This window comes from Tursiops truncatus, chromosome 20 (genome assembly GCF_011762595.2).
Source record: "Tursiops truncatus isolate mTurTru1 chromosome 20, mTurTru1.mat.Y, whole genome shotgun sequence".
Classification (NCBI taxonomy): Eukaryota; Metazoa; Chordata; class Mammalia; order Artiodactyla; family Delphinidae; genus Tursiops; species Tursiops truncatus.
This window is the reverse complement of record NC_047053.1, coordinates 48,816,671-48,830,570: the sequence shown is the minus strand read 5'-3', so window position 1 is coordinate 48,830,570 and position 13,900 is coordinate 48,816,671. Positions and strand designations below refer to the sequence as shown.

At 55.0% G+C, this 13,900-nt stretch overlaps 1 protein-coding gene across 1 annotated transcript in view; it reads right to left on the bottom strand.

The window, feature by feature from the left end:
• The window catches only part of TIMP2 (TIMP metallopeptidase inhibitor 2), a 51,013-nt gene that overhangs the window by 13,254 nt on the left and 23,859 nt on the right, over nt 1–13,900 (bottom strand). The window contains exon 2 of the mRNA XM_033846976.2: nt 977–1,077. Coding sequence (XP_033702867.1) covers nt 977–1,077 — 101 coding nt within the window. The remainder of the gene's footprint in view (nt 1–976; nt 1,078–13,900) is intronic.

Here is a 13,900-nt window from a genome sequence, read left to right as displayed (position 1 = left end):
ACTGGGTCACCTCTTTAAATGACACAGGCACAATGATTAAGCATTTCTTTGACCTTCTGGTAACATTTATGTTCTATTTTTTAATTTTTGTAACAAAATTAAACATGGATGGCCACAACTACTACCCAGGTTGAAACGCTGTTCCTCCAGCTGGAGCCTAGAATCTTCTTCCCTCTTGTAGACCAAGTTAGTTATCGTCAACATCAGCACTGGTCCTGTCTTCCCAACCTCCCCCCCACGTCCTCCCCTCTCTCCCTCCCTCCCAAATATGGGCTCCTTGCCACATGACCTCGAACACAACCACCATTCTGAGAACCTAACAAATGCCACCACCCCGTCGGTGTGCAGCCCCCAAGCCTTCCGTCCCTCCCCCTCCCCTGGCGAAGCATCTTCTCCGTCACCGGCCAGGCTGCCATGTCCATTTCCTTCTCAACTCCCCTCTCTCAGGAAGTCGTCCCAGCACACCTGTCCACAGGAGTCCCCCTCTGTCCAAATCCCCCCTCCTCTTAGAGCATAAAGCTAACCAGGCAGGACTAGAGTCCACCCGCAGTTTGGGGGAATCAGGTCACCTGCTCTCACATTGGTCGTGGGCTCCCAGAGGCGACAGCCAAGTTCCCACTGCCTCTGAACCTGCCATGGAGAGGTGAAGAGGCACTCACAGAACGTTCCACAGATGCTGTGAACTTGGTAACTTAAGGCTGAGGCTCACGAAGATGATGCATTTCTGAAATAACCTAGCTGGTGGGAACAGACCACGCCCACACCACTTCTCAGCGTTTACGGATTAAGGAAAATCAGATCCACTTGTGGCTTGACACCCTCGTTCCTAGCTGTCTGCCTCAGAGGTGGATGGACCGAGTCCTAGGGACCCAGTGGTGCACTGAGATGGTAGGCCAGCCCCGCCCGGTCCCCGGCCCTGCTCCCAAAGCTCCCGAAGCTCTGCCCAATGGAGCAACGCAGGGACAGTGGCCGTTACCTTTATTTGCTTGATCTCATACTGAATCCGTTTGATGGGGTTGCCGTAGATGTCATTCCCGGAGTCCACCTCCTTCTCGCTGACGGCTTTGGCCCTGATCACTGCAAAACAAAGACAGAGAGGTGAGCAGAGTCCCCGAAAGACTGTTCTGGCTCTAAGGAGGGGGCAAGGGGCAGCAGGGAGGTGGGAGGTGAGGGGCAAGATGACCCCAGCCCTGGGTACAGCATCGGACTCCATCCCGAGGGGGAGACCAGGAGTGAAGCTAGAGCCCTCTGTCGACAGGGCGCCAGAGCAGAAGCTCTCGTCCTTCACGACAGGGGGCTGCTGGGGCCGTCACTGATTTGAACAGCAGCTCGCTGTTGATGTCACGCTTGAGTACTCTGGGGCTTTTCTTCTTTCTCCCCAGTGTGTATGTATCTGCGGCTGGGGAAGCAGATAAGCACACTGACTGGTCTGCAGTCCTGATCACGCAGTTAAGGATGGTGAGAGTCCCCACCCCCCATAGCCAACCGGCAATCAGGCTCTCTTGGGCTGAAGGCTGAGGGGGAGTTACCTACCTACGAGGGGCCCCATCACATTTAGGTTGGGGGTCTTCCATCTAAAAGGTCTATCTCGTCAGCCTCCTAATCTGTCCTCAACGTGTCCCTGAGAGATGTCGCAGGGATGATTCTCTGTAATAACACACACTCTATCAGAGGCACGGCAGAGGAAGGTTGAACATTCAAACTGTTGCACGGGGGGAGGAGACATTCGAGAGCAACTCTAGCAGACATAAGGGACAGATGCCGAGGAAAAAGGCCAAACAGAAAGAAGGATGATCCTGGAACGTGACACGAGATGAAGGAGAGGGGAAGAGGTCAGGCTGGGAAGGTTCCGGAATGTTCCCTGGGGCCTGAGGCTGCTCGAGAGCCATGCACCCCAGGGCTTCCTAGTAGCAATTAAGCCCAGACTCTGCTCCGACCCATAACCTGACGGGGCGCGGATCAGCAGTTCACCCTGTCACGGGCAGAGCCCTCCCTTTTTTCATTTCGAGGCTTATCAGCTGGTGGCACGGCCTGTTTTAATGGCTTTAAAAGCTTTGTCCTGGGCTTCCCTGGCGCAGCGGTTGAGAGTCCGCCTGCCGATGCAGGGGACGCGGGTTTGTGCCCCGGTCTGGGAAGATCCCACATGCCACGGAGCGGCTGGGCCCGTGAGCCATGGCCGCTGAGCCTGCGTGTCCGGAGCCTGTGCTGCGCAACGGGAGAGGCCACAACAGTGAGAGGCCCGCGTACCGCAAAAAAAAAAACAACACCAAAACAGCTTTGTCCTCCAAGATTCGGCTGTTCAGGGTCATGCTGGATGAGGGTCACGTGAGTGTGGGTGTGAGCAAAATAAAGAAACAAGGAGCAGACAGGCTCAGAGGCACCTCCCACCTCCACTCCCCAATGGGCAGCTGGAATCTCAGAGCCCCCAGGCAGGGCTGTCTTTTCCCATAGAGCAGGGAGGCCCAGGCACGCGGATCCCCATCTGTGCCCATCCCCCTGGACCCTTGAAATGCGCTGTGGATCCCAGCCTGGCACCAGAGCCCCACGCCACAGCCCCAGCGCCCCACCCAGGCCCAAACCCATCCTTATTTTTCCTTCTGTCGGCGCTGAGTCATGACTGGCCAAGGCCACAGGTTCCTGTTTCCCAGGCTGAGCCTGGCCCCAACCTACAAAGCCACATCTAGGAAATGCCACCCTAGAACAGAGGGCCTTGCCCTTGGTAGCTGGTCAACCTGATCCCAGCGTCTCCTCCCACCCCCCACCCATCCTCCCTCCGCAGCACATGTTATCTTTTCTCAGTCACGTTCCGTGCAGTTCTAACATCTTTTTCGGCCGCACACTGCCCTCGTCTAAAACAGAAGACCCTGTGCAGCCTGGCGCCAGCCAGTGACTATTTCGGCTGCCGTGGTGGTCCCCCACTCTTGCTGTTCCGCCAGTCCATAATACTCCCTGAATCTGAACCTGCTCCGGGGTGTCCATACCTCTAGACAGGCAAGTTTCTTCTGCCTTGAATGCCATCTCCCTCTCTCTGCTTGGAGAACGTCCATTCATCCTTCAAGACCCAGCTGAAATTGCCCTTCCCCATCTTCCCTCAGGGAAATCCTGTCCTCCCGCAGCACTTGGTATATTCCGCAACTCTCATCCACTCTGCTGTAAACATCTGTACCCATCTGCTCAGGGCCCTGGGAGCTTCTAACAGACAGAAGCTATGCTCTAACCACAGAACAGTTAGGGCTCACTATTTGCTGAGCTGACCCTGAGATACTTGGACGGCAGCACAGGTTAGGTTTGTCTTGGTCCCTCTTACGACCTGCCTCATCTACACCTTATTGCAATGCTGCACAGAAAGGTGTTTATGCAAATCAGTAAACATCAGGTTAGTCCTGTCCTAAGTTTGCTCTTCCGCGGCATCATCCTCAGCTCATGACATCAAATGAACCAGGAACATCCAAAGGAGATGACAGTTCTAAAAGGAGCAGTGCTGCCAGATTTTACTATGGTACGCCTAGTTCTGCATTGCTTTTACTATGGTGCGCCTAGTTCTGCATTGCTGTTACTATGGTGCGCCTAGTTCTGCATGTTTTTTGGAACTTTTTGGCACTGCTTTTCAGAGGTCCAGCACCCTGCACAATGCTTACTGCATTATAGGTGTTCAATAAACACACTGCTGGCCATTAGAAAATAAGCAAAAACTCAAAACTACAATGAGGTACCACTGCACATCAGTCAGAATGGCCATCATTAAAAAGTCTACAAATAACAAATGCTGGAGAGGGTGTGGCGAAAAGGGAACCCCCCTACACTGTTGGTGGGAATGTAAATTGGCGCAGCCACCATGGAGAACAGTATGGAGATTCCTCAAAAACTAAAAATAGGGCTTCCCTGGTGGCACAGTGGTTGAGATCCGCCTGCCAATGCAGGGGACACGGGTTCGTGTCCCGGTCCGGGAAGATCCCACATGCCACGGAGCGGCTGGGCTCGTGGGTCATGGCCTCTGAACCTGCGTGTCTGGAGTCTGTGCTCCGCAGCGGGAGAGGCCACAACAGTGAGAGGCCCGCGTACCGCAAAAAAAACCCCAAAAAACCAAAAACTAAAAATAGAGTTGCCATATGATTGAGCAATCCCACTCCTGGGCATATATCTGGAGAAAACTATAATTCAAAAAGATACAAGTACCCCTGGGCTTCCCTGGTGGCACAGTAGTTGAGAATCCGCCTGTCAATGCAGGGGACACGGGTTCGAGCCCTGGTCCAGGAAGATCCCACATGCCACGGAGCAACTAAACCCATGTGCCACAACTACTGACCCTGTGCTCTAGAGCCCATGAGCCACAACTACTGAGCCTGAGTGCCACAACTACTGAAGCCCACACACCTAGAGCCTGTGCTCTGCAACAAGAGAAGCCACCCAATAAGAAGCCCACGCACCACAATGAAGAGAAGCCCCCACTAGCTGCAACTAGAGAAAAGCTCACGTGCAGCAACAAGGACCCAATGCAGCCAAGAAAACAAACAAACAAACAAACGATGAAAGCAGCTTTATATTCATAGTAGCACTATTCACAACAGCCAAGACATGGAAACAATCTGAATGTCCATCGACAGATGAATGGATAAAGAAGATGTGGTACATATATACAATGGAGTACTACTCAGCCATTAAAAAGAATGAAGTAATGCCATCTGCAGCAACATGGATAGACCTAAAGATGATCATACTAAGCGAAGTAAGTCAGACAGAGAAAGACAAACACCATATGATATCACTTATATGTGGAATCTAAAATATGACACAAATGAACATATCTATGAAACAGAAGCAGACTCGCAGACATAGAGAACAGACTTGTGGTTGCCAAGGGGGAGGTGGGGAGGGATTGGGAGGTTGGGATTAGCAGATGCAAACTATTATATACAGGATGGATAAACAACAAGGTCCTGCTGTAGAGCACAGGGAAGTATATTCCATATCCTGTGATAAATCATAATGGAAAAGAATATGAAAAATAATATATATATATAACTGAATCACTTTGTTGTACAGCAGAAATTAGCAACATTGTAAATCAACTATACTTCAATAAAATTAAAAAAGAAAAGAAGCAAAAACTACTCCCCAACAGCCAAGAGACTCCATTCCATTCCACACATCAAGGTCCATGCATTTTTCTCTTATAAAAGCTCCTAAGCCTCCCAGGCAGTCTGAGTTCTTAATTGAAAGGGGGCAGCAGCGGGGCTCCATCCTGCTGTAGCCCCTCCCTGCTGTGTAGCCTCAGGGAAGTTCCCTGACCTCCCTGGGACTCAGCTGCTCACATCGGAAATGGAGACACTGCCGCCAGTATCTGCACACCATCAAGGTGTGGGAGAACTAAGAGATGGGGGGCACGTGATGCGGTGCCTGACACACGATGCAGGTGTAGCTCAGGACAGAACAAACACAGAACCTCGGGGACTTCCCTGGTGGCGCAGTGGTTGAGAATCCACCTGCCAACGCAGGGGACATGGGTTCGATCCCTTGTCCGGGAAGACCCCACGTGCCACGGAGCAACTAAGCCCGTGCGCCACAACTACTGAGCCCACATGCCACAACTACTGAAGCCAGCGCGCCTAGAGCCCGTGCTCCGCAACAAGAGAAACCACTGCAGTGGGAAGCCTGTGCACTGCATCGAAGATCAGCCCCTGCTCACCACAAATAGAGAAACCCCTCGTGCAGCAACAAAGACCCAATGCAGCCAAAAATAAATGAATAAACAAAAAAAAAAAAAAAAGAGAGAGAAATGGAAGGAAAGAAAGTGAAGCAAGAGAGAAAAGAAAGCCCAGTTCTATGGAAACCTTCCCCAAAGTGTCAACACCCTCCAACCACGAAAGAGAGATGCTGGGCACACACCTGTCCACGTAGGTGCGAGGGATCCACAGCGCTGAGCTGCTCAGGGCAGCAGGTACCATCTGGGCTCAGCACCACTCTGCATGGGGTTGGGGGGGAGGACACAGGCAAAGCATTGGCTGATGAATTGATCACAGCCAGAGGTTCCCACAGGCAAGTTACAGATAGGAGACCTGAGGGGCCCCACAGGGGAGGGAGGGCGGGGCAGCAGCGCACAGTGGACCCCAGCCAACTCGGCTGCGGACATCCCGACCCTCGGCTTTCTGCCCCCGGCACGAGCCAGAGTGGGGACTGTCTTCCATGCCAAGCTCAGAGTTCCGAGTTGGACTGTCTTTTAAGTATAAATCCAAAAAGCATGGGCCCCCCTCCTGTTGCCCAAAGGGAAAAAGGGGTAAAGTGTGGAAAGGTCTTCAGTAACAGTCCCTGCCTTCGAGGAGATCCAACACAGGCAGGAAGATAGCTGATGGACAGGAAAACCAAGACGCACACTCTTTCCAACTGCCAGTGGCGGACAGAGGAGGCGGCAAGAAGAGCTTTCCAGAAATGTGTTCCCTGCACCTAGCACAATGGGCATAACCCTGAGCTCCAGACTGGAGGCCACTCCAAGTGAGGGATGGGCCTCTCTGAGTCCCAGGCCATTTAAAGGACAGGGCTGGGGAGAAGCAAAGAGACCCAAAGAATCTGGGAAGAAGTTAAAATGGAGGCATGGACTCATGTTTACCAAACACCTACTGCATGCTGGGCCTGGTGTTTGGCCCTGGGTTGGGGGATCAGTCTAGGTCCTGTCCACCCCCCGAGTGAGCAGCTCTGCTCCACCATCCTGCCCCTGGGGAACCAGAGGCAGCAGTAGGAGGCAGAGTCTTTATAAAGATTCCTGTTCTAACCGCTTTGGACGCAAAAATGATGGCCTCTCCCTGGGCTGCTCAGATTTTTTCTTCTTTCTCTTCTGCCGTTAACACAACATCTGGGTTTGAGATCAAGGGTGATACACTGGCTGATGAATTCACTGCCAGATGTTGGCTACTGGAATGCACAGCCGTGGACTTAATTCAAAGCACAGGCAACCGCAGAGCCCCTGCCCCCACCCCTCAGGCTGTGGACACCACACGACGTCACTTCCCCCCACTAGGAGCCTGCAAAAACAATCCCTAGTCCACCCAGCCAGATTTGGGATGGAAAAGAACGGGGTGGGTGGAAAGTCAAGGTTGCGGACGACGATCCAAAGAACACAGGCTATGTTCAGACTCCGAGAGATGACAACAGCCCAGGCGAAACCAACGGAGGCCAGACTGTGCCACTGCCCTGGGGCGAGGGGACAGGGAGGAGGCTGGCAGGAAACCTTGGGTGTCCCCAGCATACCCTGTGGCCAGGGCCGGTCCAGAGGAGCAGCACACTCGACCAGCCCAGGCCGATTTATGTCTCTCCCACACCCTGCCAACGTCTCAGTCCTCATGTGTCTGCAGACCTTATCGGGGAAGCCATGGAGATGAACAACAAGCCAAGGACATAGTCTATGGGGGAGCCAGGCCCCGAAAGAGAACTGCCTGTCAGAAGTTCATTTATTTCACACTGAAATAAACTGAATTATCCTGTCTTCCCACGGGCCCAACTTCTCTCCAGAGGAATGCCATATGCTACACGTGCGAATGTATCCCGTAGGACCTTTCCCAACGGGGCTACGCTGCTCGGCGTGGGCTCCCGACCCCAGAGCACGGTAATACTGCGGATGTCAGGACTCTGATTTTTAGACATTCACGGCCTTGCACCAACACACTCAACACCCCAGAATCCCCAGACCCCAGAGCCTGCCCAGGCAGAGCTTCCGGCGCAGGGAAAAATCACGGGCCTGCCTGCAACAGGTGCGGGAATCTCCAGGATTCGGAAAAACATCTAAATACAAGGTCAAAACCCTGACCCGGGCTTCCCTGGTGGTGCAGTGGTTGAGAGTCCGCCTGCCGATGCAGGGGACACGGGTTCGTGCCCCGGTCCGGGAAGATCCCACGTGCCGCGGAGCGGCTGGGCCCGTGAGCCATGGCCGCTGAGCCTGCGCGTCCAGACCCTGTGCCCTGCAACGGGAGAGGCCACAACAGTGAGAGGCCCACATACCGCGAAAAAACAAAAACCAAAAAAACCCTGAACCATCTGAGTCTTATGTGTCTACACTGACTCAGGGCAGCAAGGGTGCCGCAGCAGCAGCAGAGGCCACCGTCACCTCCCCGCCCACCTACTGCAGCCTCCAGCTCAGATCTGGAAGGGGCGCCCAGCGAGACAGGCATTAACACGGACCTCGCCGCCCTACTCTTCAGTCTTGGTCGCAGCCTCGTGGAAGACGCCCAGTGGTCCCTCCGGTGAGGCGCACACGGTCTCAAAGCCATCCGCTGTGCGGGAGAGGTCAGGGGCTTTCGACTGGCCGGCACATTTGCCAAAGACCCTACTGGCCCCAATCAAGAGTGGGTGGGGGCCGCTCTGCTGCTGTGCCTGGAACGCAAGCCCTGGTTTGAGAGTAGAGGGTCACTTGGTCCGTTTCCTTGTCTCTGGGAAAAACTACACACCAACCATTTCAGAGGAACTCAGAAAGCAACGATTTTGTCCCACACAAGACCCAGCCCCCACTTACTCCAGGCCACGCTTCGGACCCCCAGCTCTCCAGGTGTGCTCTGCACTGCTGGGGTACTTGGGGAGGGCTGGAGGGTTCCACACTCTTGTCCACACTCTCCAGAGAAGGGACAGCACGAGGGTAGACATCTACACCCTCAAATCACAGAGCTACCAAAGTCCTCGCTTAATGCCTGCAGCTACATCCCGAGGCTGCCTCTTGGGATGAGTCTCTTGTCCCTTTAGGGTGGACACAGTGACACTGTATGGCTGGTTGACCTGGCGGAGGCCCCTTAACCTTTGAATTTTGATGAACTTGCCCCAAGTCCCAGTGGAGGGTGGACTGGGCTGCCTGCATCCTGGCCACCATTAGCCCTTAAGGGTGGAGTCAGAAATGAGGGGCGCCCCGCTTCCTGTGCCCACACCCCAGACACACAGCCTGCTGCTCTGCCCCACGAAAGCTGTAATGAAGTGATCATGCTTTTCAGAGCCCTGCTCTGGATTACTGAGGGATGCCTAACTGCTTACAAGTAACTAAACCATCTCAGTGGGCTGTGGGGAGCATGATAAAGACACTGTGAGCCTTTGCAGTGGGCTGCATCCACTTCTTTGGGGTGGGGGCAGACCGCACCAGCTACAGGGCCAGGGGGTGGGTGGATGATGATTTAGAAAGAGGGTCGTGCTCACATGGACTGCAGACCGCTGGGACTCCCCAGGTTTCGGGGCCACGCCCCCCCCCCAACAGAACGGCACGTGGAAACGGGATGTGGCCGAGCAGCCTGGGAGATGTCACAAGGAATGCATGGCGTCAGCGCTGGCCTGGTGCCCAGAAGGCCGTGGGAGCATCTAGCCCCACCTGCCCCTCTGGCCTCACGGTGCACCCAGCCTTCACCTTTCCAGCTGCCCCATGGTGGACATGGCCCCGGGGGCTCTCCCCAAGCACTCAGCTCTGCCTTCCCTGGCCTCAATGCCAGGCCCCGTTCAGCCAGGGGTGGAGCAGACCTCCTCCAAATTCGCTGCTTTCAGGGAAATGAAGTAATTAAAAACAGCCCTGTGATGATGCAGGGAACCGAAGGCTTCTTCCATCCCTGGAGCAGCTGTGAGAGACCAGACCCACCCCCAGGTCCCCCAAACCTCCCCAACCCCAGGGGCCAACAGATGTCCGCGGCAGGGCTGTGGTGTCCAGTGTGAGGGCAAGACTTGGCCAGCATGACTCAGGCCAGGGTCAAAAACGCCTGGAATGACAACTGCTCAGAGCAGATGTGTTTTTTCAGGAGTTGAGGGTGGGGCAGGGAGAGTGACGGGTGCAGGACAGACAACAGGAAACAGCAGTACAGCCCCAGCCCTGGTCCACGCTGCCCATGAGCCCAGTACCTGGGGATCTGCCAGGCCTGCCCAGGGCTGTTCAAGATTCTAGCACGTACACGTGAGCCGTTGTCCACTGGATGCCCCGTCTCCATGGAGACCAGCTCTCCCATCTCCATTTCCTGTCCCTTTGCTTTGGCTCCCCTTGGGAGCAGGAGGGAAGCATCTCTAAAAGCGCCTTGGTGATGCAGAGAGAAGCTGCAGCACTCACCGCCCAGCTTCCACGCTGCCCTCCCGACCCCCCAGGACCCAGATAGGACCCCTGACTCAAGCCCTGCCACCTTTCCCCCCTTTTCCCTGCGGGCCCAGCAGGATCTCATGCCAGAGGCCTTGGTCACGGTCTCCGAAGCCTTGGGCTCGGGCCCTTCCCATTCACGTGCTGCTGAATCATTTGAAAAAAATGCATCCCGCTCCTGGGAGGATTTGCTGAGAACAGTGCGGCTTTGTGGAGGGAACTGCTGCTCTGCACTTTCTCCGCCAAGACCCCAAGAAGGAGCCAAGCTCAGTCCTGCAAACCCAAGCCTAGAGCCCGGAGCGGGGGCAGGGGCAGGAGCAGGCGGGGCAGGGGGCGGGGGGGGGGGCAGGGAGAGATGCTGAGAGGATTCCCGCCCCCTCCCGCAACCCCCCAGCGATCCCTCCCCACCCACAGGCTGAGGAAGGGGCTGGACGGACAGCTAAGAAGTGAGGGGCAGCAGACAAGGGTCCTGTCCTCACGCTGTTGCTGGTGGGCCGTGACCTCGGGCAGGTCTCCCCTTCTAGGTTGCCTCGTTTTGGGGAGTGAACACTCGAGTGCCGGGCCTGTGGCTCAGGCCCCCGTCCGCATGGACAGAGCAGCAGCAGTGGCCCTGGCGTGGGACGTTGAGGCATGTGGTCTGTGGGCCGACTCCAATCCACGGCATTTCTCAGGAGCCAGGAGCAGCGATGGAAAGGCTGGAACCCCAGAGCCACCCTCCCAGCTGCCAGTGTGGAGGGAAGCTGGGTGCGCAGGCCGGGCAGTTCACGCCCCCTCTCCTCGGCTAGCTGTCGTTAGCTTAGCAAGTAAGAGCCCAGGTGGCAGCCCAGCTGCCCCTCGGAGCGGGTGGTGTGTGGTGTGCAGTCCACCCAGCCTCCCGTCTCCAGCCAGGACGAGGGTGGGCTGCACTCCGCCATCAGCTCTTAATCATGTCTCCATCACGTGGAGGCAAGAAGCTGCCCGCACCTCAAGGCTTGAAAGAGGGTCCCCTGCCCTCCATCCCAACTTGAAAAACCTATTTTCGCATTATTTTCCATTTCTGAGATTCTGGATGTCCTCATACCCACTACAACCTCACACCTGGCAGTGTGTGTGGGGGTGGACAGGCATAAGGACCCTCAGAGCAGCACACATGGAACGCGGGGTCACATCCAAACCGAGGGTGCCCACTGGCCCCTCCAGGGCTGGAGCAGGCACACTGTTGAGGGAGAACTTCTGTCCCTGCTTCCGAAGTGTCCTGGTCCTTGTCAGCCACTGCTGGCCCGCACCTGCCTGTGGACAGCGGACCTCGCAGCAGGTACCACCGGCGCCGTCTTCCGCCTATGGATACCTTGGGCAAACGGAGGGCCTGTCCACCAGCAGGCCAGCCACGGAGGCCTTCCCTAGCGGCTGCCGTCTGGGGAGGACTCACTGGCTGGGCTGCAAGGAAGCGACCTGACAACACAGAGTGAAACAGGAACAGGGTAGCTGCCCCCAAAAGTGGGGGGATGAATCACAAAACCAGGGGAAAGTTCTAGAAGATGCAGTTTCAGAGAGGAAGAGCCCACGAGGGAGGGAGGGAGGACGCATGGGGAAGGCCGCTGGGCGAGGACCCTTTAGCAGGAGGCACTGTGTCGGGGTCCCCACTGCCCCCTGGCAGTACTGGGCGGAACCCTTCCAGGTGGCGCTGTCCCAGGGCCCTGGGCACCATAGTCATGTCGAAGTGACCGACAGGGAGTGAAGGCAGTGTCTTCTGGGATCCCAGCCCACCCCCTGGATACCAATGAGAGATGGAAGTTACCGGTGACTTCTCCATCGGGAATCACTGGAGGGTCAGCTCTTTTTGTGGGTGGCGGGCGGGGGTAGTCCTGGAGGGCTGTTTCATTACCCACGTCACTGACCCGGGCAAGGGGGTACCCTGGCCCGCCCCCCTTCAGCTTTCTGCAGGACAGGTGGGAAAGGGCAGGGCGTCTCATCCAGCTTCCAGGGGACAGTGTGGGAGTGACAGGCCAGGCAGAGTTGAGTCAGCCTCCACCACGTCTCGCTGCCCATCCCCCACACCTACTTTTAGCTCAAGTGTGGCCAAGAAGGGACAATTCCTCACCTAGAACACACGGGCCACAAACATGACCTCTGAAAGTGGAAACAAAAATAACGCACTTAAAGGCAGGCTTGCCCCTTCATTAGGCTGCAGCTTCCAGCCCGAGTCATGAGGATCTCATTACTCAGTGTTTGGGTCCCATCGTGGCCACGGCTTTAAACCCAGTGATCCCACGGCACCCCCTCCACCCTCAGACCGAGGTGATCCCGTAGTGGCAGACGGGAGTTCCAGCTGAGCAGCCGCTAAAGGCCAGGGCCCCTCCCCGCAGGGAATCCTCATTTGGCCTGGGAGTGACAAAGCTCTCTTGGCCCCAGGACTTTTTTCGTATTCACTGTTGGGCTCAGACCAAACTGGTGAGCAGCTCTGCAGCCCTGACCCAGAGCAGCTCTGCAGCCTTGACCCGCTATTCCGGAAGCAGGTGAGAGAAACCGGGCTGGGATCAAACATTCTCTCCACCTAAAATGGAAAAGCCACAGACAATGGAGGCTCACACGATGGAGAGGTGAGATGGTGGAAGGTTCCTCACTCAAGCTATTGATTTTAAAACAAAACTGAAAAACAAACAAACAAACAAAAAACACCTTGTGGGATGCCATTACTGCTCCATACAAATGGTCGCATTCAGGGGCTGTGGGCTCCATGCTCAGAGACACATTTCCGGTCAGTCACCCCACCTCTCTGAGTATCCCTCTATCACCCTCTGTCATTGTGGTCACTTGTTACCTATATCCTCCACTAGAACATGTCCTGTGTGTGTGTTGTTCACTGTTCAGCTCCAGTGACGTGGGGCAGTGTCTGTCACTCAGTACTTGCAAAGGAAAAACAGTATAATATCAGGTCAACATTTTCCAGGGACCCAAAAAAAAGGTGAAAATGGAGAGAAAAGGAGGGATGGGACCTTTCCCACACCTACATCCCAGCTGTGATGTTCAAACATTCCCAAAGCACTTTTTGATGCCAGGCCTTCTGATCCAAATGCATTAGGGACGTAGTTCACTTTTGGGGAACTGGCACAAAACAGAAGCAGCTATGGAAAGAAGGCTCAGAGGGTCACATGCTATGACGCTGTGGCAAAAATGACACCTACGTGTGACACGAAGGAACTAACTATGTTGGGTCCAAAAACGCTTCCAAAAGACCACACATGATATAATATCCTTTTTATAGGGTTCAAGCAGAAGTAAAACTAAACAATACAGGCTGTGTTCGGGTTGTAGTGAAGTGCAGGGATACAGCTAAGGAGGAACAGCGTAGAGAAGAGGGAAGTAGCACACAGATAAAGCTGGTTTTCAGCAAACATTCCAGATCTTGGGTTTGGCTGGTAGGCTCACAGTTGTTCATTATATTGTCTATATATGGATGGGCTGGGGTCGCAGCAGACGCTGCCTTCACTCTGTTGGTCACTTTCACACGGCTGGGCTATGATGCCAAACATACATAAGATAAAAAAAGGCCATTGATGGCCCAATGATGCCAACATATCATGAATGAAGAGGATTTATCCCACCCGGTGCATCTGAGGTCCTTGGGAGGGAGGGACGGAGGGAGGGAAGGAACATCTCCTTCATATGCTAAGTCCAGGGGTCAGTTAGCTCTGGCCCAAGGGCCAAAGCCTGCCTACCACCTATTTTTGTAAATAAAAGTCTTATTGGAACTCGGTCACACCCATTCATTTCTGTGTTGTCTGTGGCTGTCTTCCAGCTGCAAAGGCAGGCGTAGAGTAGTTGCCGGAGACCGTATGGCCA